The sequence below is a fragment of a genome, unplaced genomic scaffold, assembly GCF_019419815.1.
Source record: "Pyrus x bretschneideri cultivar Hongxiangsu unplaced genomic scaffold, Pyrus_bretschneideri_v1 Contig100, whole genome shotgun sequence".
NCBI lineage: Eukaryota > Viridiplantae > Streptophyta > Magnoliopsida > Rosales > Rosaceae > Pyrus > Pyrus x bretschneideri.
Genome location: NW_025999392.1, coordinates 32,070 through 47,540, shown reverse-complemented (window position 1 = coordinate 47,540; position 15,471 = coordinate 32,070). Strand labels below are relative to the sequence as shown.

The following is a 15,471-nucleotide window of genomic DNA, read 5'->3' as shown; positions in this document are numbered from 1 at the left end:
TACTGATTAAGTGCATATACAATGTACATTGTTAATATCGAAAAAAGAAGAAGTTACATGCGTAAGGAATTGAATTTGACTAATTAAGTGTGTATAACGCGCTTCGTAAGTACAGAAAAAAAGAAGTTATGAATATATGATTGTGCATGTGCGATGCGTGACACGACTAAGGAAACAAATGACAACATAGAAAAGAAATTAAACCCAAAAAAAAAAAACAAAGAATAAAAGAGAGAAGGAAAAGGAAATCCTGAAAACTAGAATTTTCAAAGTCGAGAAATTAAGTTCCACTACAAAAAAAAAAAAAAAAAAAGTTATGAATCGATGATTGTGCATGTACGACGCGTGACACAACTAAAGAAGCAAATGACAAAAAAGACAAGAAATTAAACCCAAAAAAAAAAAAAAAAAAAAAAAAAAAAAGAAGGGAAAAACAAAGAATAAAAGAGAGAAGGAAAAGGAAATCCTGAAAACTAGAATTTTCAGAGTCGGGAAATTAAGTTCCACAATTCAAAGGCAAAGCACTACACACACTCTCTCTCTCATGTGTCTCTCTGCCTTTGATTTCTAATTCTGCGCCAATCAAAGTCCCCACAAATCTCCAGTTCACTCTCTCTCCTAAAAATGCCTGCTTCTCCTTCAGGTAAAACTCAAACCTAAGCCCTCTCTCTACATCTCTTTCTCTCTCTAGAAATTCAGACCCTCACATTTCAATTAATCACACACACAGCAATCGGCGCTCCATAATTTCTGTTTGTTTTCACTCCATCATTGTCTTGAATTTTCCACAGACTCCCGCGGCAAATGGAGGAAGCGGAAGCGCGACCCCCAAATTCGCCGGAACAAGCGCGAGGACGACGAAGACGACGACGCCGACGACAACGAGCTCGACCCGAACGACGACTCGGAGGACCCCCAACATAACCCCCAATCCGCTCCCGCACCCGATCCCGCCCCTCACGAGACCGAGGTCCTCGACGGTGGGGTCCGCGTAAGCGACTTCCCTCCCGTCGTTTTGCGCACCGTCAACCGGCCCCATTCCTCCGTTTTTGCCCTTGTCGCCCTCGAGCGAGCCAATCATTGCGGCGGGGATGCCAAGGGGCCCGCCAGTCCGATTGTATTGGAGAATGTGTCGTACGGTCAGCTCCAGGCGCTGTCCGGCGTGCCTGCCGATAGTCCGGCGTTGGATCCGGACCGTGCAGATGGCTCCGGGGCGGCTTACGTGGTCATACCGCCGTCGATTATGGAGGGCCGTGGCGTTGTGAAGCGATATGGGAACAGAGTTCATGTGGTTCCAATGCACGCAGGTGTGTATGTGTTATCCAACTCTCTCTCAGTCTCAGTTACTTGTGAGCTAAAGAAAGTGGCAAACAGTTGCTAAAGCAGTAGAATTTCTGGGTATTTTATGGTTGGATAGTTGAAGCTCCATATGTTACAGTTTTTTGGGTATTTGTTGGGTTGCATTAATTGTTGTCTCCTCGAATTTCACTGCAAAATTGCTGCTGGGTTTGTGCAATTTATTTGGTTTATCTGTTGGATCATATTCTGAAGTAATGACTAATGGGAATTCAAGTTTCATCAGACTTTTGTTAGCTGCAGAATTTCATATTTGTTTTGTTGTGCAAGAAAGTGGCTGGGAAGTGTGGATGTTTAATAACTCTTTTCGAGATTGGTTTTTCTGGAAAATCTTTGTTGTACTTTTATGCTAGTGTCTTATGGAACTTTCATGGTAGGCTAATTGAACTGACCTTACTCAACACTTGCCACTTGTTTGATTTGCTAACACTGGACTGACGTTATGACAGTTATGTGATTGGAAAAGGACATAATGAGAGGCTTTTTTCTGATATTCTCCCAAACAAAAGGTTTACTTTTGGGTTCTGACGAAGCTAACCTTTCGAAGGTTTTGGATTCCTTTATATGAAGCGAGTATCGTATATGGTTATAATATTATCTGCACCTTAAAGCTTTGAGATTTCTTTTGTGGCAAACTGCTGTACACGTTTATAATGCATTTTTTGCATATATAGATGCATATTGAATATGGATTTCTGCTTGTTGGGATTCTCCTGTTTGCAGATTGGTTTTCACCTGCCACAGTGCATCGACTGGAGAGACAGGTGGTGCCACATTTTTTCTCAGGAAAATCATCAGATCATACTCCTGAGCTATACATGCATTGTAGGAATGAAATTGTTGCCAAATACATGGAAAATCCAGAGAAGAGGCTTGCATTTTCTGATTTCCAACAATTATTAGGTCGTCTAAGTACCGAAGATTTGACTCGAATAATTCGTTTTCTTGATCACTGGGGAATTATTAATTACTGTGCTGAAGCACCCAGTCATGAGCCGTGCAATGGCAGTTCCTACTTAAGGGAGGAGGTAAATGGTGAGATTCAAGTGCCATCAGCTGCTCTGAAGTCCATTGATAGTTTAATCAAATTTGACAAGCCCAGATGTAGGCTTAAGGCGGCTGAGGTTTATTTGTCATTGCCATGTCATGGTGATGATGATGTCCCTGATTTGGACAACACAATTTGGAAGCGTCTATCTGAAAATCATTGCAATTACTGTTCTTCTTCTCTTCCCAGTGTATACTATCAGTCACAGAAAGAGGTACATATCTTTCATCCCATTCATGTTGTGTTTTTTCTGTCCATAATTCTATCTAATGGGTGGTGTTTTTTCTTCAAAGGATGAATGAAACTGCAGTAAGTAGTTACTATGACAACATGTGACACAATTTAACACACAGTTGATTGTACGGAAATGAAGTTTTTGTGTTAAATGGCAGAATGTTGGTTTAGATAGCTTCCTAACCCCCCCTTTTGCACAAGAACAATACTCTGCGGTACTTGTTGGCATGTTATTTTCATGTTGATGTGACTCCCAGGCCAACTGCAAGATATGACAATAAGTTTTCAATGAAAATTTAACTAGTTATATAAACTGACTCAATTTATTGGCATCCTCAAGTGCAATTGCATCCTCAAGTGCAATTGAACTTTCATGATTTGATATTGAGCATTATACTGGTTCTTATGATAACTTTTAGCGCAAATGTCACATTTAGTAATTGCTGCCACATTTTCCTTTTCCATATTGGATGCATTACTATTAAAAGCATGTCCTCGACACCTGCGATTCTGGCCTGTTATGTTATTTTATGTAAACGCCAGCACATTAGCTCGTGGCTCTATCAATGGCAATGCTGGTTCAAGCCTTTGTTCAAGTTTGGACGCAATTACACCTTTAAAGCTTTAAAATCATCTGATATGTAGTTAATGCCTTCAAGTTAGCAAGAGGGGGCCAAGTTTGGATGCGAGTACACCTCTAAAGCTTTAAAACCATCTGATAGGTAGTTCATAACTGATTATAGATAGACAGGTAAGTTGACTTTTAATCTCATGGTAATTCAAACTTAATGAGATTTTGACTTTTATTAAGAAACTTTGTTACCCCAAGATTTCCCCTGATAAATTAACTTATTCATCTTTTATATTTTTTCCCTACTCAGTAGAAAGATATTATGAAACAGAAAAACCTAAAATGGGATTTATTTAGTTCAAAAGTTGCTTCTATTTGATTCCATCAGATAGTGAGTATAAGTGATATTGTTTTACGGGCTTCAATTAGTTAAATTAAAGGATTATAGAAAGAAATAAAATTTTATTGTAATTTTAAAATAAGTAGCCCATTTATTTGTGCTAAACACTGCCTGAACGCTCCTTACTTTGTGATTTTTTCTAAAAAAAGATTAGCTGCAAACGTATGAATTTGACTAGTCTTTGTTGATACCTGATGGGCACAAACCAAAAGTTGACTTCTTAATTTCAACAGTCTTCAAGGCACTAATTCTCTTCCAGGTTTGTTTCAACTTTCAGGCATTAGAAACACATTTGAAAACCCTAGCTATATTTGAATGACGTTGAAGTTTGCCTGTATATGTTTAAAGATAATACATCACCTTGACGAGTCTGAGTGGAGACCAAGGTTATAAAAGGGGCTAGTTGGGGTGGTGGGCCCTAGAGCCTAGGTGGGGGCCTAGGCGGTTTATAATTAAATTTATTTAAATAACATATAAATTAAAAAGTACTAGAACATATTGAAAACACGGGGAACAAGCATATAATGACCGTTCATATAATGACCATTCATCCAAGCATCCAACAAGTCTCTTACAATTTATTGAAAAACTAAAATGCAAAATGAAAGTTATCTATTTTCTATCTAAGTGAGAATCACGACCTGGGGGGGGGGGGTGCCTAGGCAGGTCTAGGCGGGTTAGGTGGGCTAGGTAGATGCCTACGTAGGTCTAGGTGCCCCTTCTTATTTTTTAAACGCCTAGAGATTAATCGTGGCAGTGTCCAGCTGCCAAGCGCCTAGGCCGCCCAAGGTGGGGCAACACTGGTGGAGACAAAGGATCCTTGTAGCTGAACCAAATTAATTATATTAATTCTTAGGATAAGTATAGTTTGGTTGAATTCTTATTCTCTACTGTAGTTAATTGGTGTCTTATGCTTCAGGTTGATGTATTGCTGTGCTCTAATTGCTTCCATGAGGGAAGATATGTTGTTGGTCATTCAAGCATAGATTTTGTACGGATGGATTCAACAAAAGATTATGGTGATTTGGATGGGGAAAGTTGGACCGATCAAGAAACCCTATTGCTGCTCGAGGCAATGGAAATACACAATGAGAACTGGAACGAAATTGCTGAGTATGTCGGTTCAAAGTCAAAAGCACAATGCATCCTTCATTTTCTTCGTTTGCCTGTGGAGGATGGCCTGCTTGAAAATATTGAAGTTCCGGGTGTGTCCCTGTCTTCCAATTCGTCGGATAGAGATGGTCGTGGAGGATTTCATTCAAGTTCAAATGGTAATGCAGCAGGTTTTTTTATTTACTTATGGTTCTCATCCTCAAGTAATCCTAATGTATTTTCTAAATTACATGCCAACTTATCTTTTCACAATTTGTATTTAGGATCCTTCCTACAAGATGCTGATTCTGACAGTAGGTTCCCTTTTGCGAATTCTGGGAATCCAGTCATGGCCCTGGTAGGTGACTAATCTGATGTTTCATGATCCTTTATTTTCTTATAGTTCCCTTGAAACATATGGGCAGGTATTCTGGAAAGGTACCGTCCCAGTTATATAAAAGAAGCAAGATTACTTGTTCTTTATTTGTGTATCTTTGACACACCCCTAATAGCAAAGAGAATGGAAGCATGTTTATTTATTTATTTATTCATGATGCGACTTTTCATCTGTTTGGAAAATGGAAATGCTTTAAACAGATGCGGCTAGACTCTGCAGTCTGGACTCAGGATAAATATTTTGATAGTGGCAATTATTGTAATAAACTGAGTATATTTGATTCTAAGTTACCAACTCAGATAATGAATGCATACATGCTTATGGGAGCTTGTAAAGATTTTTCTTGGTTCAGTTTTTTGTTCTTATTGCGTGGTTGGGACTAGGACCATGCATTGTAAACATTCATTCTGAGGGTGCAAAGCATTCACTTAATAATAACTCTACTTTCTTGAGAGAGTGGTATTGAGGTGAGCCTACAACTAGTGCAAGAACAAATGACAAAAGAAAAAGAATACTAGACAAAACTGATAATAGAGGGTTGAGTAATTAGATTACAAGATTACACGCTCTCTTAACATAGTGTTATCAGAATTCTTGTGTAATTTGATTAATCTTTTAAGGGCATGCTGAAAAAGGTCTAGAGGGGCGCTAGCTAGATTCATGAATGCAGAATTTATCAATAGGGATAAAGGTTCTCCCAGATTTCACTTGTGTTTTCCATTATAATGCAAATTTAATGCGAGAGAAAGGTATTCCAGACTTCACTTGTGTTCTTACATAGCTAACATGTGTATTATTTTGCAGGTTTCGTTTCTGGCCTCCTCTGTTGGGCCAAGAGTAGCTGCATCTTGTGCCCATGCAGCCTTGACGGTATTTTCTGAGGATAATGGTGTATCTGCCTCTGCAAGTATAATGGAAGGATCAGGCCAGAGGTGTTTTTCCTTTGTTGTAATGTTTACAGTGGACTCATTTTATATTTTTCATACTAAAATAGTTCCCTGGGGAGCTCATAGGACTTTTAGTGGTTAAATATCCGCAGTTACCACCCCTCCCCCCTTCTCTATTTTTAACCGTCAAGTTGCCTGGTTAAATTTTTTTAGTAAAGGATGAGGGGTCTCTTGTACTGCTAATCTAGTGAACACATTGGAAACTCCAAAAAGTTTTTCATTGTAATTGGTATATTTTCTTTATTGATATTGCGAATCTTTTCCTGTTTGCTTAAAATCTCTTTTTGACCAATGAAGGATAAATCCTGAGAGTATACATGGTACAGAAGGTGGTACTTATAGAAATTCTGCAAATTCAATTCCGCAAAAGGGTAGGCCAGTTCTTTATGTTCTTTTTTCATACTCTCTCTCACTCGTTATCTCTCTCTCAACTAATCCAGTTATTCATGGATTCATTTACAGAAAAGAACTCAGCAGGCCATGGTTCTTGGGGTCAAAATGAGGCAGGTGTGGTTCCAATACCTACAGAAAAAGTAAAAGCTGCTGCCAAGGCCGGGCTTGCTGCAGCTGCAATAAAAGCAAAATTGTTTGCTGATCACGAAGAACGGGAAATTCAGAGGCTATCTGCTAATATCATAAATCATCAGGTATAAATATTGGTAAATGTAACTGTTTCTTTCCTTATTAGATTTTTTTTTCTTTCCTTTTTCTTGTATTAGTTGACAAAGAAAAGAAACAAGACTTGTGCCGTTTTTCCTAGTATGAGTTGCTGTCTGATAGTTGGTTAATGGGTAAAGATGAGACTTTTCTTATCTGACGAAAAAAGAAAGCAGTAAAAGAAGATAAGTGAAGATGGAGTTGAACCTCTTATGAACCAAAACTAAGAGGTCCTTTTCTAAATCTGACTTTAGCTGCGTACTTAAGAAACCATTTTTTGATGTGTTAATTGGAAGATTTAAAGAACTATTGTCTCGCGTATTAATCCAATCGTAACACAAATCATGTATAGCTGTCCTTTGTGATTGTCATTCAGTATTTAGGATCTTGGATATTTTATTTCAATTTGTCTGGTGTCTGTTGATAGCTTTACCTGGGTATTGGACCAAAAGTTATCCAGGGCGTACAACCCCGAGATGGATCATCTCTATTGAAAATGGGCCAAACGAGTACCCACTTGTATCCACAGAAATTCATTGTGTTTTTGCTCTGAGAAACTTGTTTTATTTTGACAGGAGCTGCTTTATTTGCTGAACTTTCAACTTTTATTAACGTTATTATATGATTAGAAAAGTTTATCGACTTCATATTCTGTCCTCTATCTCACACAATCACAGGGATAATGTCATATCCTTGGTCACTGGATATTATCCGAAATTCAAAAGCCTATGTGGGCATGACATTGCCGTACATTTCCATAACATAACACCTGACATTTTTACTAGTGTCTGGTTCCTTGAGTTACCTATATCTTACTAAGCAGGGTTTAATTAATATTGTATGACGTCATACTCATACTGAATAAGATTAGTATTCTTATCTTTAGCGTGCAATTTATGACAGTTGAAGAGATTGGAGCTGAAGTTAAAGCAGTTTGCAGAAGTGGAAACCTTCCTAATGAAAGAATGTGAACAAGTGGAGAAGACAAGGCAGAGGATGGTTAGTGAACGTGCTCGCATTATGTCAACTCAGTTTGGACCTGCTGGAGCTTCGCCCATGAGTTTAGGAGGTGTTGGTTCTTCCATGTCAAATAATAACGTTGGTAACAATAGGCAACAGATTATGTCACCTTCAGCTTCACAAATGAGCATATCAGGATACAGCAACAACCAATCAGTCAATCCCCACATGCCATTTGTGCCACGTCAATCAATGCTAGGGTTGGGGCCGAGGATGCCTTTAACATCCATACAGCCATCCTCATCGGCTCAAAATGCCATGTTTAATGCCACAGGGGCTGCCCAGCCGACGCTAAATCATCCAATGTTGAGGCCTGTACCAGGTACCAGCTCCGGTCTAGGTTGAAAGAAACCGAAAGGAAGAGGTAGTGGATAACATAGATGCATTCACAATCAATCTGACTCATATTTTTATTTTAGTTTACATAGAAGATACTTTGGGCAGATAGTAGGGGGGCCTGTATGTGCATTCTCTTGATTATTGAAATTGATTTAGCCAAAAATGAATTGTGTTGTGAAATGATGTTTGGAGCCGATACCCTTTTTTCCCGTTCGGAAAATATTTCCTTGCCCATTTCTACTTTCTTCCTCTTGTTTAGAAAATAGTAATGCACCTTCGAAAACTCTGGCATGCCGGTGAAAGGTTTCTGAGAGGATGAAGATTTCAAATGTCTCTAGTAGTATGGTTGAGTTATTTTTAAGTCTGTAAATTATGCTCCTGATATAATGACCAACAAAATAATAATAATTATAGCATCCGTTTAATAATAATTTTGGTTTTAGTTTTTATTTTATGCTACGAATAAATTTCGATAGAGTTCTCATTAGAATATCTAACACCAAGTATTTTGGTGGTACTCTAAAAATATCGAAGGAATATCATAATAGAGTGCTGGTGATATTACGCAGAGAATGTGCTGGGTATTGTAGATTGATACTTGATACTAGAACTTCAAATGCTTGATATAAACCGCATAGTCCTCTCGGGGACATCCGATAAAATTGGAATGATAGAGATAACATGCACGCATGTTACATTGATGAAAAATCAACTAATTATACAAAAAGAGCTCTACTGCTTGCTGAAGAGCCTCTATCTTCCAGTTCTAAACCTTAAGTGGCAACGCTGGTCGATTTCCTCCAACAGGTCTTAAGTTCGACTAACACGGCCATATAAATATATACATGTACATGTATATCCTCTATTGTGGTAGTGGTATGCCAGCTAAGTCCTGTTTGTAAGGTACTGGGAGGTCACTAGAATTGAGAAGCCCACTTTCCATTTGGTTTTGGGCTGCGGGGTCGTTGTTTGTGGGTTCAATAAAAGTAACCACTGTGTCTTTTCTTAGGGTTAGGTATACGACTGCAAGGATGTAAATGGCCATGAGAGGGAACACCAAGATTCCAATGAACACAGTTGCAACTTTGGGTAAACTGCTGTGGATTATCCACCCCACAAATCCTGTGCTGAGGTAGTAGATGTTGATGCCTATGATTCCCATACCTAGAATCCATGAAATCACAATGATCTGCATTCAAAATTCACTGCATTGTTACTTTCAATCAGTACTAGCTACTAGCGGGTTAGTTTGATATACATTGTTGATACATTATCTATGAGTTTTCCAGGTTTAGTGGCTACATAGGGCCCATTCTGTTTGGAAGTGATTATGAAAGGGCCATAATCACCTATGAGGAGCCTCTTACTTCCAAATGGACCCATAAATACAGTATCGGACTTCCGTGTCCCTGCTGCCTCCTTGAAAGAGAGATGTCCTGAACCGTTAGACGATGGGGGTAGGCTTACACGACCGCCATCATGCTATGTTCATAGTATGAATAGTTTTTTAAAATTGTCAATATAATGGAATGGTATGACTTGATACGAAGGATCTTTCCGTCTTTCACGATTCTTTCTATACAATTTTTTTAGTCTCCAAGCCTCATCACTCACTTGTCGCTCTGATGTTCTTAACAACTTAAACTTTTTGTGTCCGGTAGATTGTTACTTAATTAGTAGCTAGTTAAACTCAAAGGACTTGATAATTAACTACTCACATAGATTGAATTCTTGTGAGGTCCCATCTTGGTGGCACTACTGCTGAATTTGAGGAGCGGAATTAGAGCAAATGGGAGCTCAAAAGATAGTATCATCTGCAAAATGCATTAAAAAATTTGCTCTTAAGTTAATTATTTTTGGGTATTATTTATGGATATAAATCATATATATATATATATATATAATAATTTGAGAAGAAAATTGAATAAATTTTAGTTAATTACGAACCGATGCAATGATAATGAGTCTGCCTGCTCCAGAAGACCCTCCGATAATGGAAACAATGAGACTTGGTGTAATGGCAATGCACCTGGTCAGTAGGTTTCTAGCCCATTTGTTCATCTTAATGTCCAAAAAACCCTGCAAATCACCATCAATTTTAGTTATTCTACGTTACTTTAAACTGTGGGAATAGAAATTCGAACTTGAATGCACAAAGAAGAGTGCACTCCTCTACAAAGGAAAAAGTTAAATTTCAAATTAACCTGCATGACAAATTGTCCTGCGTAAGTGCCTGTGATTGTGGAGCTTTGGCCTGAGGCTAATAGTGCAATGGCATAAAAGATTTTGCTTGATCGTCCCAACACATTCTGCACATATTAGTTATCTCGTGTTATATTGGGAAATAGTATTTTATTGTATGTTACGTTGATAAACTGTCAATTTGGTCTATAAATAAGATGAGTTTATATAATGAGAGATTTTATAAGGTAAGAGAACGTTACTAGTTAGGCGTATATGATTTTCTCCTTAGCACATATTCTGTTTAATGTAGCAAAAATGGAATGATAGGATTGTAGGGACCATGCAGATACTGTATGTAATTTTTGTATTTTGGAGCGAAAAATGGAAATGACGACGAAATATATAAGACCTCGTATATTTGAATACGTGATCCCTATGATAGTCTGGTACGTATTTGTCTGTTTTTGCAACAGTAGTCAAGATATCTTCTATGAAGCTGGTCATATATATGAAAACGCATGCGTGTCCTTTAGATTAGAGGGGCGAGGGGTGTTAATTCGTACCTGGAGAAGGAAGGAAGCAGAGTTGAGAGTAAGATCACTGCATGTTTTGTCCTCCGTATCAGAGAGGTCGTTCTGATGGCAGACGGTGCCGGATACGGAAATAACAGCAACATTGATTAAAAATGCTACAAATAATGCAAATCCACTCTCTATCAAGAAATATCGACATGCATCCTGCAAAAAATCAATTAATTAATGTTAAATATAAAGTACACGAGGCATTAATTAAGAAAATTGTACAGTAATGGAGGCTATATATTATATAGTCCCGTTCTCCAATACCTAGGCTTAATAAAAATTGATGTAATCCACCATTCGATCTTTAATTCAACAGTGAAGCAAAAACTATAACAACAAAAGTTAAATAACCACCAACTATTGTAATAAAATTGAACGATTAACCACCAACTATTGGACTAAAATTGAACGATGTGTAACCACTATTTTCTAGGACCCTGAGGTTTAGGAGAACGGGTCTATTAGAGTGTGTGTGTGTGTATACAATTAGTATATCCACAGTATTCTAATAATATTTTGGATTTATTTGTAACTTAAAAGGCCAATAATTGGAACTTTCACTTTTTTTTTTTGGTTCGACTTTGCTTAATACTCATAAAAACCCAAGTACAATTGGATTCACGGAAGATGACATCTTATAATATGGTTTAAATTTTTCTTTGATAACATAAGTGCTCTAGGCAAGGTGACAAACAGTGTAGCATTAAGTTGATAATTAGTTCTATAAATTATTCAAGTATTATCAGTTCGAGATTTTCAACCAATTACTTGGATCTTCATGCCATTTAAGGTTATGTATAAATTATTTACTGTAATCTAATTGAATAGAAAAGCTGATTAATTAATGTATGGAACTTACATTGATGCCACGGACAGATTTCGGAATTTTCCTAGAAAGCACAAGAGCTGAGTGGAGAAAAAGGTTGTGCCTGCCAAAATATATAGTTAAGTGTAAGTGTAATATAACGTGCGATCGGGCGTAGCAAGCAACATAATATAAGAACATGTATAAAAAGTAAGATGACATAATACTAGCAGTTTTTAATTTAATTTTTGTCATTGATTGAATCATAATTTGACGACGTAAGCATTTGTCGAAACATGTACTTACGGCATAACAAGGGCTCCCAAGAGGGCAATGGCATCGCCGGTGGCTCGTTGGCCGCTGAGCTTAGGGATGAACATGCCTTGGAGCACACTCGATGCCGGAGGCTTCACATAACTCATTTCCCCAAAGAAACAGGCAGCCATCACAAACACCAGCACTGCTATCAGTATTTCCAGCTTCCTCACCTGCCCATACACATAATGCAACCACAAACATACAATCAATATTGATCCAGGCCTCAATATTGATCTTCGTTCTAAGACAAAAATCGAGAATTCTCCAATCAAAATATTTTCTATCCGTAAAATAAATTCAATACACGTGAATAAGACAAAATACATTACATATTAATCAATCTAAAAAAATAGTATCTGATTTTATATCAATGATGGGGTTTCACCCCAAAAGTATTTTGATTAGTATACTGACATGGTGATTTAATATAATAATTAAAAAAGATAATATACAAAAGATTAAACTAATTAATTCTCTTAAGAGTTGGATTTGCAGTTAACATGACCAATTAAATTAATTACCCCATATCTCTGCAGGCCAAGAAGGAGGAGAGTACTGAAACCAGTTAAGAGTACTCCAGTCCAAACTGGAATATTGAACAGTAAATTAAGAGCGAAGGCCGTGCCAATCACTGCATTCCAAATTAAGAATCGTCGTTATAATTTATTCATACAGGCTTAGTCTACGATACTCTTTAAAAGAATCGTCACTTATACAATACACACACACACACACACACACATACATACGATACCCCTTAAAAGAATCGTCACTTATACTATATATGTATATAGATAGATACACACACATGTTAATGCGCAAACATGAATTAAGTTTGAAATGAATATATTTGCCTTCGGGTATGTCAGCCGCTATGACGGCCACTTCTGCTAGCAACCACAAACAATATTTGACAAATGGTGGATATTCCGCCTTGCATAATTCTGACAAATGTTTCCCTGAAATTTATTAAAAATAAAAATTATTCTTTAAATTGAAATAAAACAACCATAGATAGATCTTCAATTTTTCCTTTGTCCAGAATAATATAATCTTGTGTTTGCTTTCTCTCCTCGATCGATCTCTTAGCATCTATCGCATCAGCTGTTTATCTTATCTCGATCCTCCAATCCATTTTAGCTAACAACAACAATAAGAAACAAAACTTGTTCTTAATTTCTATTTATTTATTATAGAATTTCCCCTAATTATTTTTTTCTATAAAATATATTATATTCTAAATATGCTATTTTTTTAGATTAAAATAATTTGTCCATTTACATACCAGTTGTCACGCCAAGGTTTGCTGAGAGCGATTGGATTATGAGAGCGAAGACCAACCCAATAAGAATCACCCATAGCAGCTGAGAATACATGCACCGCAATATATTATCTTTATAATTAAGACCACTGCTTCGACCTTTTGTTTTGAATGCCAAATAAATATAAAGAATTTGATCGATCTTCAGTATTTTTTTATCTGTTCTTAATGCTTGTTTTTAATAATTGTCTTATTTTTTTCATTTTTATCTGAATTTTATTTTATTACCTCGTATCTGTGATTTGCTCCAGCTTGCAGATCAGTTTCCACTGTAAGATCATCATAAACAACATGAACTTTAATCAACAAATGAAGAACAAAAGCATAAAGTCTCATACATATATGTATGTATGTACGCATGTACACATGAAAATATTGTTATGGCAGGTTGATTGAGCTATATATGTGTTAATGTGCCTTTACTAGATTTATATTGTCAAACTGTGAATTTGAATTGCACATTCAGATAAAAACAACTTAATCAGCGGTTCAAATTCAGAACCTGCGAAAACCTTTCATGTATATAACATAGGGAGAAAGAGTGACTCACAATTGCCAGGATCAAGGTAAGCCAAAGAGACAAGGAATCCAGGGCCAACATGTGCTAGAAACTTTCTCCATCCAGGTTTCTAATGATGATCACCGGAATTAATCAACAAAAACACAAGATGAAAACTTAACATTTTATTTTGTTAAAAAAAAAAAAAAAAAGCTTCATAAAAATGAGAGAGAGAGAGAGAGAGAGAGAGAGAGAGAGACCTGAGGCTCATCCTTGGGGTCAATAGTATGCTGAAGGTCAAGATCAAAGTGTTTGCTGGGTGGTGTGCCTTCTGAATAGATGGCTGCAGTTATGCGAGTGGAAGCACCATCTGTACCTGCTCTCTGTTGCTGTTCTTGGTTTTGGTTTTCCATCTCTCTCTCTCTCTCTCTCTCTCTCTCTCTCTTTGTCTCTGTGTCTGCAGCAGCTAGTTAAACTGAGTAGTGAAATTAATACTGCCTGAATGTGAGGAGATACATATATGTAGAGGTGGCTATATATATTGCATGAAAGAGTAATAGTAATAATAAAAATGACACCATTTCTCATTCAAAGGGCAAAATTGGAAACTCCTTGTTTAGGCCATTGCATGATTCAAATTCCGATTTTTGTATCATAGTAATGTACCATTTGATGTAACAAATGATGTATACATGACATGTAAATTACTGAATTCATCTTATTGACTAATGACTATATGAATTATTTGTCACATAATATGGTACACTAAATGGTATAAATATGTAGTCTTCCTAACTAACATTACTCTTAATTATATGGATTTTTTCTTTCCAGTTTAGTTTGAAAAGCCTTGACTTTCACTTTAGGAACAATATAAATGAAAAACATTTAGCCATAACAAAACAAAAAGATGAAAAAGTTGGGCGTAAAAGTTTCTTTTCTTTGGTTTACAAAAATTATTCTTCAAATCGTTTGACACGCAAAAAAAAAAAAAAAAAAAAAAAAAAACATTTTAACATATTATCCTCAAAGTTGTACTCATAGATATGAAAAGCCAAAAAAAGCCTCAAAATATCAAAGCTTTGGCATCCCCATATATATACGTATCCTTTAACAGTTTAAAGAATTAACAAAAAGAGTTGTACAGATGACTATTCCTTAGATTCTCTTCACCAACATCATCTAAGCATCTCCTATTACTTGATAACAATTAATTAGTAATGAAGAGACAAGAACAAGCATGCTTGATCAATAAAGGATGAAGATTTTGTTGTTTTTAAACGGACTGCAGTCCAAATAATCTGTTGTTTTTAATTCAGATGAGTATATCTTATAGCAACTAATATGGCTTTTATTTTTTAGGGAAAATGAATTTCATTAAACTGCAAAACTCTAACGCGGTACAAACTAGGGCATGCATACACAATTGTCTAATAAAACTTTGAATGGGTGGAAAAAAACGAAGGAAGAAAAAAGAGCGACACATGTCGCTTATTTAATCTACACTTACATAATCGTCGAAAGTACAGTCCATTTGCCAGGACGGGCCATTACCCTCCCACAAAGAGAAATCACTAAGCCGAAGATAATTTTTGCAATTTAATTTAGCCACCCGATATATGTATCAGTCAAATGTATTATACAATGTACTATTGTCACTACCAGAAATTACCATCTGCTCGACAAAATTTTGTCCAACGAA

General features: G+C 36.7%; 2 protein-coding genes across 3 annotated transcripts; one reads left to right on the top strand and one right to left on the bottom strand.

The window, feature by feature from the left end:
• Positions 1–471: 471 nt before the first annotated feature.
• LOC103933388 (SWI/SNF complex subunit SWI3C-like) lies at positions 472–8,304 on the top strand. Of its 2 annotated transcripts, none has more exons than XM_048569515.1 (9): positions 472–643; positions 792–1,307; positions 2,080–2,618; positions 4,529–4,880; positions 4,986–5,059; positions 5,903–6,030; positions 6,343–6,416; positions 6,508–6,692; positions 7,606–8,304. In XM_048569515.1, the coding sequence occupies exons 1-9, from the start codon at positions 625–627 to the stop codon at positions 8,065–8,067; spliced, it is 2,349 nt and encodes a 782-aa protein (XP_048425472.1). In that variant the 5' UTR covers positions 472–624; the 3' UTR covers positions 8,068–8,304. The 2 variants fall into 2 exon arrangements, with proteins under 2 accessions (XP_048425472.1, XP_048425461.1); XM_048569504.1 differs by having other exon boundaries at positions 4,529–4,892.
• A 591-nt stretch (positions 8,305–8,895) lies between these two features.
• Positions 8,896–14,186, bottom strand: LOC103933389 (metal transporter Nramp5-like). The gene is made up of 13 exons (XM_048569372.1): positions 14,030–14,186; positions 13,821–13,899; positions 13,499–13,539; positions 13,235–13,313; positions 12,804–12,908; positions 12,471–12,580; positions 11,938–12,119; positions 11,686–11,755; positions 10,809–10,982; positions 10,266–10,370; positions 10,009–10,140; positions 9,780–9,875; positions 8,896–9,250 (listed from the first exon to the last, which is right to left on the bottom strand). The coding sequence occupies exons 1-13, from the start codon at positions 14,180–14,182 to the stop codon at positions 8,924–8,926; spliced, it is 1,653 nt and encodes a 550-aa protein (XP_048425329.1). The 5' UTR covers positions 14,183–14,186; the 3' UTR covers positions 8,896–8,923.
• Positions 14,187–15,471: the final 1,285 nt, after the last annotated feature.